The sequence below is a fragment of the Pseudocercospora fijiensis genome, assembly GCF_000340215.1.
Source record: "Pseudocercospora fijiensis CIRAD86 unplaced genomic scaffold MYCFIscaffold_2, whole genome shotgun sequence".
Lineage (NCBI taxonomy): Eukaryota > Fungi > Ascomycota > Dothideomycetes > Mycosphaerellales > Mycosphaerellaceae > Pseudocercospora > Pseudocercospora fijiensis.
In genome coordinates this window covers 912,641-925,037 of record NW_006921533.1, presented here as the reverse complement: position 1 = coordinate 925,037, position 12,397 = coordinate 912,641, and the positions used below count along the sequence as shown (strand labels likewise).

Below are 12,397 nucleotides of genomic sequence, written 5' to 3'. Positions count from 1 at the left end.
TCAACCGCAAAGATGACCTCGTTTATATTAGATCCTGCGATACGTTTGTAGGACATATCGACGTCGAATGACTAGAGAGACGTAAAGATCTCTGCTTGTTCCCTATAAAAGCATACCACTGTCTATATGCCTATAGGGGAGATATATACGTCTTGGATATATTGCTACTAAATTAGCGTATATTAGCATCTATAGCTATAGATAAGGACGTACAGTCTTCGGGTTAAGTTTCTGCTGTTTATATACCTATTCCACTACGTTAATATCGCGAAGGTAACTATACTCCGTATGCTTAAGCTTTACTATTATCGCGGTTAAGCGCGAAGTATTGTTTAAAGCAATATAGAGCTTAGCAAGTGATAGTACCCCTTTTTCATTAAGGAACTGCTGCAACATCGGATAGACCTAGAATCGGGCTAAGGACTACGTAAGCGGAAGTCTATAGGTATAGCTATATACATACCCGTTATTAGGTCCGGCGAAATGTACTTCTTAATCAATTCCTTTAGCTCTTCCTCGATAAGAGCAGGGACTTTCGTCGGAGGGGGTAGTATATACGTATATTTGCCCCGAGATACGATCATTATATAGGGCGTCCTTATAGGATCGCGCGGGACGATGAAATCGAACTTAACCTTACACTCTTGCGTAACGAGCTTGCCCTGCCCTTATAGGTAATCGACTTCTACGCGGTATTAGCTAATCTATGCCTATAGGTCTAGACGTACCTACGGCATATCGTATAAACCACCTTTGTCGGCTTAACAACCGTATAAACGTTAGTCGGACCTGCTAGTGGATTTTAGAAGAAGTCCTTAAGTATATCGATTGACTATTTCCCTTCTTTTAGAATAACTTAGCGGAAGCATAATAGTCGTAGGTATGTATAGTAGTTGGTATATACGAGTGAGTACTAGTAATGACTAGCTAGCGTCTATACAGTTAGCTATAGATATGCCTATATATATAACCAATTACTTATAGGCGTCTCTGCCTCCTCGTGCGTTAAACTATAATCTTCGCGTTGATCGTCGTAGGCTTTTCTCGACCGGAATCTTGCTTATACTGCATACTAAAGCCTATGCCCGTAGGTTAGTACTCGGTAAACTATCCAACTACGGATATATATACGCATGTGAGTTCTCTACCCGGTATTGCGTCTCTTCTCCTCTTAGTACGAATATCCTTACGAGCGGAGGTATAGAATTAACCCTCTAGTTTAGGTACTCGTCCGTAAGGCGATAGTGCGCAGCGCCCTCCCGGAGATATAAGCAAGCATATTGACATATCTTAACACCGCTACAATTCTTCCGTACCCGAACACAGGATACGCTATTAAAGTACGACGCTTTGGTTTCCTTCGGGGAATAGGGCTGCCTTGCCCTATATTGTATCTAATATATATTAGCATATATATAACAATATACACGCCTATATATACTCTATATTCAAGAACGGCCGGAATCTTTATAACGTTCTCTAGGATGAGATCGGTATAGTTATAGTAATCCGCAAGTAGAACGACATATGTATAGCTATAGTTATAACTACTTAGGTATTCTAGTATCGTAGCAATATGTTCGATATGCTTGATAGAAAGCGGGGTATATATAGCATTTATAATAAGGGTAGGCCCGGATCGAGGAAGTAGCTAAGTCTTATTAGAAAGTATAGGCATACTATTAGCTATAGCTAAGCCTACAATGTTGCTTTCTAGCTGCTTGTCTTCTACAGCCTCTAAGGCGATGCGATCTTCTTCCGCAAGTATTCCTAACGTAAAGACATTAGAGGCCTATATCTCGGTAAGCTAAAGGGTATATACATCTATATACTTATATATACGCGCTCGTTAATAGACTCGGTATACGAGATGAGCTTATTAGAATATTCATGTTTATAATCTTCCTATATATAGGGAAGAAAGGTTAATAGAGTCTCTATAGCTTTAGTCGGTACTTTAGATAGTAGTTTTGTTCGGTGCTCGTAATCTGTATAGTCTAAGAAGCGGGCATTCGTATAGTAGAAGGAAAGGGAAGGGAAAGAATTAGTCGATTGGTAGGAAAGTAGATGCGTAGGCGCTAATTTGCGGCTGACCATATGCACGGTCACGCACAGACTCGGCTATACGGACGTTGGTCAACTCCGCTTTTAGCGTGGTCAACCGCAGATTTCTCTGTGACAGAGGGTGTAGACGATATATACTTTCGAGCTTATATGCCTGCCGCCTCCGTGTCTGGTATAGCTGCTCCCTGGGTGTAAAATTAGTCTCGCCAAGGACGGTGGTGTCGAGATCCTTCGCCTCGCTTCGAGCGGCTCAATTCGCTGACATCGAACCGGTGTGCAGCTTCGTTGAAGCGTGTCGAGACGATGGCGGCTAAAGTTGTTGTGCCCTTCGCATGGATCGCTAACCAGATACACTACATGTAGTCTACACGTGGCAATACAACCCGAGGATACAAAATGATAATGCAAGAACGATTGAGAACAGAAACAATCACGTTCGGAAGGTGGCATACAGTGCGTGATGATGCGTGGAAGGAAGGAAGGAAGGAAGGAAGCAGTTGTGAATCAGTCATCTGATCTTTGCCAAGACGCTACACAATGGCTATATTTCAGTATTCTCGAGGACAATGGCATCGAAGTAGCAATCAACGCCAACTTCCCGTCGCTATCCAATTTCCCAAGCATATCTGATATATAAGAGCGGCCGAAGCTTCAACCCGACGTCCTCCAGGACCAAAAAAAATCCTCGCGAACAGCGGGGTGAAGTGTCTGACGAAACCCCGGATAGACACCGATAGAATCACGAGCGATGTCGGCGGATTCGTCACTGCTCAGTCTGCGCCCGACCATTCCCTGCTGATCAGATGTCCATTGTCGATGAACGGACGACATGTAATCCTTCTCGACGCGTCTTAAGAGTCATGCGTGAACCTTGCAGTGCACATTGACGCTGGTAAGTGCATGACACTCACCAGAATTTTCTTCGATCGAAAACACCAGGGATGGTGGCTCTTCAACCCTTCTTCACGGGTGCGAATTTGGACTTCATGCGAAGTTTCAGGCCATATTTCATAAACAGCCATCTGGAGACTGGTCAATTCAAGAAGAAGCTCGAAGATTTCTGATGTAGGGATATAGCTTACGGCAGAGGAAGTCCAAGACAGGAGATACCGCCGAGGACGCTTGTTGCAGGGCCTACGCCCATGTTTCTGAACATGGGTCCAGCGGCTAGAGGGAGGCCACAAGCGATGATTGATCGTAAGAACGTGTTCGCCGAAACTGCAGATGCTGCGTATCGTCCGTAGACGTCTATGAGATAGTTGATGCATTGCTGAAAGATGGTGTTGAAGCCTGCTCCGATGAAAGCTAGCCAGAGGCGTCAGCATCATCGAATTGGCCGAAGATGTCCCAAGGACTTACCAGCTGCGACTGTGGGCAATGACCAATGGTATCTGGACGCGCGACACTTGTCAGCAAATGACGGGCCTGCTCGTTCATCGTAGTTTCGCCGCACACATCGCCATCAGTGCAGTATGATTGTGTCAGCTCACAGTCGGAATTCACTCACTTTGGGTCTGCTGTCCAGCCGAACCAGAACAGCCCGGTCGTGAAAAGAAAGCCGCCAATGAATATCGGGGGTAGCCGGGCTTCTGGCGCTGCATTACCGTTGTTCTTCGCCATGGCCTTTGCATAAAAAGATTGATTGGCCAAGTTGATTCCAACAGCGCACAGAACACCTACGAACAGGGCGAGAAAAGGCAGCGTCGAGACGACGGTACTGTAACCCCTCTCCTCGCGAAACACGATGGGGAAGACTTCCAGCGTCATGTAAAGAATGCCGTATACGAAAGAAGCATATGCAGCGATACCTGATACTCGAGTCAGTGGTGGGCGAATGGATTGTTGCCTCTTTATACTTACACGTGACCATTGGTTCAGTTACCAGCATTCGTATGGGTCGAGAGAAGTACTTGGTGAGAATGTTGGAAGGCTTCATCTTCTCTGACTCGTGAGGATGCCAGAAGCGGTCGTCTCCCGTCTCTTTGCGCACACGTCGAGCCTTCCTTTTCAGTAAAACAGGACTGTACAGCTCGGGCAATGTGAAGAAGGTCAATGCCACCATAAAGAAGGCAAAGATTGCTGCAATATATTCGGTCCCTAACATCGATGAAATTGGTCAGCAAAGGCTAAGCAAAGTGATTTTGAAACTCACATCTCCAGCCAAGATTAGGATTGACGGTCAAGGCAGCGCCAATCACTGGCCCAAGACATGGACCGCCGACCACCATTACTGCGTAGAATGTCACAGCGATGCCTCGAGCTCGAGGTTCGTACATATCTCCAAGCGCAGCACCGACGTTGCTGATAGGCGCCGACCCGAAGAGACCTCCAAAGAATCTGGTGATGAAGACACTCGCGGCATTCGTACTGGTTGCAGTACCGATACTGAAGAGGCCTTGGATGAAAACGGCTGGTAAAATACTCCATTTACGACCATATACCTACAGCAATAGCATCAGAGATGTGATATACCTTCGCAGCACCGTTTATTTCTGAAGTCTCACCTCTGAGATAGGAGCCCACATCATAGGGCCGAAGGCAAAGCCTAGAACATAGAGGGCAACGACCAACACCGTCACCTCTTCGCTGACACCGATGTATTGAGAAATTACGAGTTCAGCTGGAGAAATGATGGAGCTTGCGATGGAACCGACAAGAGCAAGGAAGCCCAGCTGAAGGGTGATTAGAGATTTGTATGGTGTGCTGAAATATCTGGGGTTTTCTCTGTCATTTTCGTCGAATTCGACCTGGAACTCTGGATGTCCGCGATGAGCATGCCGCGATGCTCTTGATACTCTTGATAGTATCCTGGAGAGATTGTTTGAGTTTTCTTGGGTGCCCTGAGTGCCTTGTACAGGCTCATTCGTCTCAAGGTCCGCAGTGTCCTCCGGGCTGGTGGAATTGTCTTCTCCAGAGGTCGGATGGTCCTGTTTCTCTTCGTCCATGACTTTGTCAGATCTCGCCACAGAGCTGTCTAGGGACAGGCCGGAGTGCATGTTGTAAGGGTACACTTAAGCGAACAGAGATCTGCGTCTGTCTCTAGGGCCATCTCTGCAATCGAAGCTGCAAACATGCCGGGCAGCTCTCGCGCTTTAGATGGGATGGGCTGAGTAATGCTGTAATGGTCGCGATAGGTGGGAGGTCGGCATCACGGCACAGTGGCCGAGGCACGCGGTCGTCGTCGGTGACGTGGAGACACGCTAAAATGTGGCATTTTCCATCAACATCACATCTGGCATCGCTGCTGTAAGGTAGCCTTGTCTTGTCCCGGCCTAGACTCGACCTGCGTGCTGCTGTGATCATGATGCTGATGAGTAATGCTGTGCTGTGCTGTGCTGTGCTGTGCTGTGCTGTTGAAGCAGAGCGATGTCGCCGCCGTCCTTACCGCTCGAATCGCATGCGGCATGCCACTTTTGATGCACGATAGAGCTGCGAATCCTGCGATGTCGATGTCGGCCTTATTACTCCAATCGACATTCCTGGCTGGTCTCTCGTCGGAGCGCACGGCCCGGCAAAGTCAAACGCCTTTCAAAGTTTCACGACTTCCTTGTCAAAAATGGACGCGACGCGACGCGAACTTGGGCAACTCCTGAAAGATCAGGCGCTCATGACTTGTCACTGCAACGACCATCGCCATCGGCATTGCCATCGCAATGGGCATCAATGGGTAAAAATACTTACCAAACCATCGGAATGTAACTAACACTGCAATAGGCTGTGGCAGGTGCTTGGCCACGGTGAAGTCACAGAGCTTGCCGACTATGCCGCTGCGCATTTCAAAAAACACCACCGGCCTCTTCGCATCGCAGTAGACGAGGCCTGCTGGCGCTTCAGAAATCTGAATGACGAACAAGTCGCCAATATCCGGAATGGAGAACCAGCGGCCAACCCTATGGAGAAGACCATCCTATGGCGAATCCTGCGAGCTCACAAGCTCAATATTCAACTGCTCTTCGTCTGGGATGGCATGAGCAAGCCTTGGAAAGAGCGACAGGGGAAGCGCGGTCCTGGCGGCGGCAAAGTTGACAATGAGACCGTCAAATCACTGCACAAAATGTTTGATGTATTGCACGTCCCTTACCATCGAGCCCCTGGAGAAGCTGAGGCCGAATGTGCCAAGCTGCAACGACTAGGCGTTGTCGATGCTGTGTGGAGTGACGATTGCGACTCATTCATGTTTGGTTGTACAACTCTCATCAAGCAGCATAGGAAGCCCGGAAACGGCTGTTTGGGCCAAGTCAGCATCTACGAAGCATCGACCATCCTTCCAAACCTCGACTTGGATGCCGACAGCCTCGTTCTTTTCGCAGTACTTGCTGGTGGAGACTACAATCTTACTGGTCTGCGAGGATGCGGTCCAATGTCCGCCAAGAGAATTGCACAGACTCGACATGGACTTGCTAGAAAATTGGTGCACTGCACGGAAGGGGAGCTGTCAGGCTGGAGGCATGAGCTCTCGCTAGTGCTACGCGCCTGCAACATCTCACTAGAAATACCCTATGACTTTCCAAATTGGAAAGCAGTCAAAAACTACCGCCAGCCCAATGTCACACCCGATGCAGGATGCTGGGACCTACCTAAGCTTCACCGGCGAGGTGGATGGGATCAGCCGATTAACGAGCAACGCCTGCGATGTGAACTTCGCGATAGATACAACTTCAGTACCCTCGACTACCTGAAGCACATTGCTCCGCTCTTTCTTGCCCGTGTCCTTAGAGACGTCACACCACAGCGAAAGCAGGCGAACCTTGAATATGGCATTCAGCTCAAGCGAGGAGGTTCGAGGAAGAATAAACAAGGACAAGTCGAAGCGCCTAAGTCAACGGTAAACTTCTGGTACAACCCGCAATCATTGGTCCAGATCGACCTCTCTACGCAGCCACCAGAGGAGGATTGGACAAAATTTGCTGGCAAAGATGGTACGCCATACGACCCCATGGGCCGAATCGATTGTGAAGATTTCCTGCTGTGCTTGCTGCAGTATGGACTTCCAGAGGGCGCGCTGGATAAGCCAGAACGTGCAACGAAAAAGCGCAAAGCGTCCGCGGTCGAAGAGGACGATGTCGCGGGCACTCAGGGCGGTGCCGCCCATGACTCCTCTCCAAAGCCTGCGAAGAGAAGTAAGAAGATATCTGGGGATGCCAAATCATCCCGAAACCGCAAGAAGCCAGAGGCTGTACCAAGCGCATCGCCGCCTCAATTCAAACGCGTCGAGCTACCGGAGTATCGATCGCCTGGTCAATCGCAGAGTCAAGCACGCAGAGTGATCAATTTAGAAGATGACTCCGAGAGCGAAGACGAGACGGCGAAAGATGGAGCTGGTCTTCTGTTGACGTCGAATCCACTCCTCTCACAATCTTCGCAGCAAGGCACAGCCTCTGCCTCGACACGGCCCTCACCCACAAGACCTGGACCCAAGTTCAGGCCACTAAAGCCCAGAAAGCCATTGTCGTCCCAGTCGCAAGTCCAAGAATCCTCAGCAGCAAAGCCCAAAGCTCGCAAGCAATCCCAGCACCGAGATGACGCGCCCAGAAAGCGAATCAAGCACGCCGCATCCAGTATGTCTGGAACGATGCCAGCTAAACAATCCAAGACACCATCTAAGCGAGAGCTCGATTCTGTCTTGGAAGCGAAAGAGGCTTCGACTTTAGTACCTCAACCGAAGATAGCAAGACCTTTCGACCTTGCGCCCGGCGAGACGATTCCTGCGTCCACATTGCGAGAATTGCGACTGGCCACATTTGCTGCTACAGCAAGCCATGTTCTTCCTCCGTCACCTGCTCCGAGTTTGCGACCAAAGGTCTGCCCAAGTACTGTCATTGATCTGACTTGACACCACCTCATGGCCACTTGTCCCAAAAGAATTTAATCCTGCCACTCACTGGAGCAGCATCAGTGAAGTGGAACATTCTAGCACAAGCCGCGTCGAAACAAGGACGGGATTCTCAGTCTCAGTCTCTCTGCGAGATGCGCCGGCCGCCCTTTAATATCATGTCTCGCAATTGTCAGGTGATCGGTGTGTATACCCGAAATGGGTACCAAGCAGGCCGCTCCTTGCACGCCCCACACGGAAATGAGCTTCTGCAACGGCAAGCTGCAAGGTCCGGCGCGAGCAATAATAAACGTTGCGAGACAAATGCATATTTCAGGTACAGACCAATCAAATCTCACGCTGGGGCAGCCCTTCGTGCACGAGCGATACCTGTTCGAGCTGTAGTGACCGCTTTGCATTTTCAGCCTCGAATCGCAATACGCGTGCCAGGTGCGCGCACTACTGCGTGACAGTGCGCGTGCTGGCCCAAGGGTTTTATACAGTCCCGTATCCGCTCTCTTCCCCTTGTCCTCTCTTTTGCGCCCTTCATCAACATTCCAGTCGGTCGTTACCACACAGCCATTGTCGCATCGATATCGCATCGCTATCCGCCTATCTCGATACCAACGGCCTCTATACCAACTCTCTAATACCACTAATCAACATGAAGTCGTCCGCGATCATCGTCTCCGGCCTGGCCGCCATGGCTTACGCTCAGAGCTCCTCTGTCGATGCCATTCTCGCATCTGTCTCAGCCCAGGTCGCGTCCATCAGCGCAGCGGTCGTGTCTGCTGCCGCTGCTGCTACAAGCAACGCCAGCATGTCTCCAGAGCAGCTCGCTTCCTACAACTCTGCTGCCTACGCTGCCGCCACCTCCGCTATGGTGCGTACATTGACGACGAATCGGTCAAACTGCGCGACGCGACTTTAGCTAACGATCATTCCAGGCCAAGGAGTCTAGCATCATCAATGCTGCATTGACCAGCGTCTACGCTGCTCAGAGCTCTGCCTCTGCGGCTCTCGCGGCTGGTGAGTATTCATGCGCATAGCATGTCACAGCACGCAACTTTGCTGACATTTCCAGCCAACTCCGAGCTTTCCACCGCCACGGGTGCTGCCGCCAGCTCGCTTTCTGGCCTCCGCTCCTCCATCACCCAGGCCATCGCCAGCCAAAGCAACGTCGCCGCGACGCTCTCTGCAACTGCCAGTGCCGCTCACTCATCCGCCACCAACGCCGCTTCGAGCGCAGCCCAGTCTGCCACTGGCACTTCGTCTGCTTTCGCCGCACCAACCTCTGCTCCACTCATCGCTGCCGGTGCCATTGGTGCCATCGGTCTGGCTGTTGTTGGCATGCTGTAAATAGTCTGATGAAGAGGTGGATATTTTCATTGATAAGAAAGTGAAGAAGCATTGTCAGTGTGCGAAACGGCGTCGATCAGGATGTGAGATATCATGGTTGACATGTCAAAATTTTTTGATAGTAATGCGGTTACTGATTCAATGAGGTTTCCAAACAACAAGAATTCGCTTGCCTGTCCGTTTGACTGTCCATCTGCTCTATCTCTATCTTTCGAGATATCCCATCCTTTACATTGGCATCCCAAGGTACTTTCCGTCGAGATACAGCGTGTAGATCGAAACAGCTGCGGCCGAGGTCATGATGACAGTACGAACTATCGAATTGAATATCAGCAAAAACTCCACGCGTATCCAATTCTCGCAGAAATCCTTACAATTAGCCCCTCTCTTCCACAAAACCTGCGTCTCCCCAAACCTCCTCTCCGCCACACCATCACTCGGATCCACCTCAATCTTCCGCGCCAACTCCCTCAACAAATCGTTCAAACGCGCCATATACCCCAGCGTAAAAACCGTCGTCCCAAAATTCAGCCCAAACGCAAGAACCAAAAATTTCCACTTCTCGCTCGCGACACGACTCTCCTTACGTTTCAAAAAACAAATCACCCCTAAAACGAGATTTGAGAGCGTCGAAACTGCGTTGAGTTTCGGGAAGAATTTGTCGCTGGCGGTCAGGAGATGTCGGAGTTGTTTGCCCCGGTATACCGCTGGGATGGATGAGAGTTCGAGGATGGGCATTGTTAGAGGGGCTTGGAGACCGGTTGCGCCTGGGAGGATGGGTGAGTGAGGAGTGGATGGATGGATGGGGATTGATGAGGGTGATAGGTACCGGAGTTGAAACCTGCTGTTAGAGCGGCGAGGAATTGGATTGGTGTCATCCACCAGAATTGGGAGAGGGTTGGTGATGGCATTGTTGATGCTGGAAGGAGAGTGATGATGAATTGAAGTTGGAGGATGGCAGAAAGAGAGTGGAAGAGAACTGTTTTTTGGGATCTCACATGTCGATCATATCAAGGTCACGTTATTACGGTCTCCATCGTCAACAGCGTGCAGCATCTCGGGAACTTGCATAGCTTTGTGTTTCCTGCGTTGCCCAAAAGGTCATGTCAATGTTGCTCGATCGGCTCCTCACCCGACCAGGCCAGGGTCGATCCGGGCCTTCCCTCCACGCAGCGGCCCTTGCCTTCCTTGCCTTGGCGTCCTTCTAATAAGCACCATCCTGGTCCATCCATCGAAGTACAGCGCCTTCACGCATCGGAAGGCTATTTGTTAGCGAATTCGCTAATTTTACACCCCTTGCTAGGTTACACGCTTTGCCTAATAAAACTTGGTAAGTAGGGATACAGTAAGCCAATCGCGGTAGGTAGCTAGAACCTTAGTCGACTACTAGGTCGATTAGTAACGCTTAGGGTTAAGAAGGAGGTATAACTAGAAGCCGTATAGAAGGCGCTAAAGCCGTGTAGAAGGCGCTAAAGCCGTATAGAAGGCTTAAGTTAATAAGTAGACTATAGACAACAAAGTAGACTCTATCTAATTACTAACGAGTATATCCGCTATTAGCATTAATTACTACTTAGCAGCGCTAAGGCATACTATTAACCTATTTCCTTATCTGTAGAGTAGTAACCTTGCTATATTCTTCGAGGATTGCTATCGCTAGGTTACGTCTATAAGGCCGTTCTCGTCGCTGTTTAATTACTATCTTTATTACCTTCTAGAGATTCTCGATAGGGTTCAAATCCGGTAAAGAAGGTAGCTATACTATACGGATAATACGGTATTAGTTGAGTACTATAGTAGTGTAAGTCGCTCGGTATAAGGAAGCGTTGTTTTACTAGAATAAGGCGAATATAAGGTACTCCGCCCTCTCGTAATAGAGGTTGTTATTATCGCGAATAAGGGTGTTTAAACGGTCTAATTTATAGCGGACCTCTAGAACAATACGTTAAGAATAGCTAGCGGCATTAATGTTGCCCTAATCTAATATATTCTATAGGATAAGAGGCCCCTTGCCGCTACGGCTACTAATATAGGCCTATATTATCTAATAAGGAAGGCGTTAGAAGCGAGGTCTTAAATACACGTCTTAGTTGCGTTTACTAACTAAGCGGGTTACAAAGAGCTATTTATATAATCTATTGCGTATAGTACACTCGTCTAACTATAGAACGTTAGCCTAGTCGTTAATTGTCTAGTTATAGTATAGTTATACCTATTCTAGCCTCTTTAGTTGTGTTGGTTAGCTATAGAAGGGGCGGGCTCGAGCGACGCAACGTCTATAGCTAAACCGACGGCAAATTCGAGAGACAGTTTATAGATAGCAAGGAAGGTTTAATATATCCCGGATTTAACGGAAAGTTATCCGTCTCGTAGTCGCGTTTTGTATAATAAAGCGGATAATGTCCCGCTATTACTAGGTCGTAAAGATCGTACGTCGCCGTCGTAGTGCGTTAATAAGAAACAGGCTTCTCGAGAGGTTGTTAGTTAAATCTAGGTCTTCTTATAGTCGATAGCGGCATACTCTTAGAGTCTAGTTTTTACGATATACGTTGTAAACGGTCTTATAGGCTCTCTTTAACTATATTGCAATGCGAGAAACCGACTATCCTACCGCTCGGTAGAGGTGTTTAATAGCGTAGCGAAGTTTATATAGAAGGACTACTCTCCGATAGATTTAGCGTTCTAGGCTCGTTTGTGTAGCGATTTCGTACGTTAGAAGGTCGTAAGGAGTCCTAAATAAGAGAGTGCGAAGGGATAGAAGTACTTACTAGCTAGTAGGTCGATTAGTAAGTAGTATAAAGCGCTAGAGGGTTTGTTATATCGATTAAAAGAGTTAGCTAAAAGATAAAAATTGTAATAAAGGTTAAGCGCTTTCCTCTTCCGTACTAGTAGCACCGGAAAGCTCTAAGCGAGCTAGTAAGATTGCTTAAGTCCGAGGGGTAACGTTAATTCTTAGGGTTAGACTTCTAAGATATTTAGAATTAGAATTATTAGAATTAAGGTCTATAACCTCTATAGGCGGCTAATAGCGCTATAACGCCTCTTATTAATCGTTAAATTACTATTAAGACTTATTATAGTCTAGCGGACGGTCGTAGACTAGCGGCGGAAGGCTTAGTATCCTATCGCGGTAGTAGAAGTATAGTAGACCGCTGTAACGCA

The 12,397-nt window shown here is 48.4% G+C and overlaps 3 protein-coding genes across 3 annotated transcripts; 1 reads left to right on the top strand and 2 right to left on the bottom strand.

The window, feature by feature from the left end:
• Positions 1 to 3,016: 3,016 nt before the first annotated feature.
• Positions 3,017 to 5,060, bottom strand: MYCFIDRAFT_186050 (uncharacterized protein; the record flags this gene model as incomplete). Its single annotated transcript, XM_007924846.1, has 8 exons — positions 3,017 to 3,086; positions 3,147 to 3,369; positions 3,424 to 3,455; positions 3,572 to 3,872; positions 3,925 to 4,161; positions 4,217 to 4,505; positions 4,569 to 4,811; positions 4,920 to 5,060. 8 exons carry the CDS (start codon positions 5,058 to 5,060, stop codon positions 3,017 to 3,019), a joined length of 1,536 nt encoding a protein of 511 aa, XP_007923037.1.
• A 657-nt stretch (positions 5,061 to 5,717) lies between these two features.
• On the top strand, positions 5,718 to 10,188 carry MYCFIDRAFT_206519 (uncharacterized protein; the record flags this gene model as incomplete). Its single annotated transcript, XM_007924845.1, has 10 exons — positions 5,718 to 5,731; positions 5,779 to 7,879; positions 7,927 to 8,165; positions 8,214 to 8,251; positions 8,282 to 8,326; positions 8,350 to 8,782; positions 8,824 to 8,905; positions 8,961 to 9,549; positions 9,610 to 10,002; positions 10,065 to 10,188. The coding sequence occupies 7 exons, from the start codon at positions 5,718 to 5,720 to the stop codon at positions 8,855 to 8,857; spliced, it is 2,904 nt and encodes a 967-aa protein (XP_007923036.1). The 3' UTR covers positions 8,858 to 8,905; positions 8,961 to 9,549; positions 9,610 to 10,002; positions 10,065 to 10,188.
• On the bottom strand, positions 8,171 to 10,188 carry MYCFIDRAFT_213861 (uncharacterized protein). Its single transcript, XM_007924844.1, has 5 exons — positions 10,065 to 10,188; positions 9,610 to 10,002; positions 8,961 to 9,549; positions 8,824 to 8,905; positions 8,171 to 8,759 (listed from the first exon to the last, which is right to left on the bottom strand). The coding sequence occupies exons 1-3, from the start codon at positions 10,144 to 10,146 to the stop codon at positions 9,464 to 9,466; spliced, it is 561 nt and encodes a 186-aa protein (XP_007923035.1). The 5' UTR covers positions 10,147 to 10,188; the 3' UTR covers positions 8,171 to 8,759; positions 8,824 to 8,905; positions 8,961 to 9,463.
• Positions 10,189 to 12,397: the final 2,209 nt, after the last annotated feature.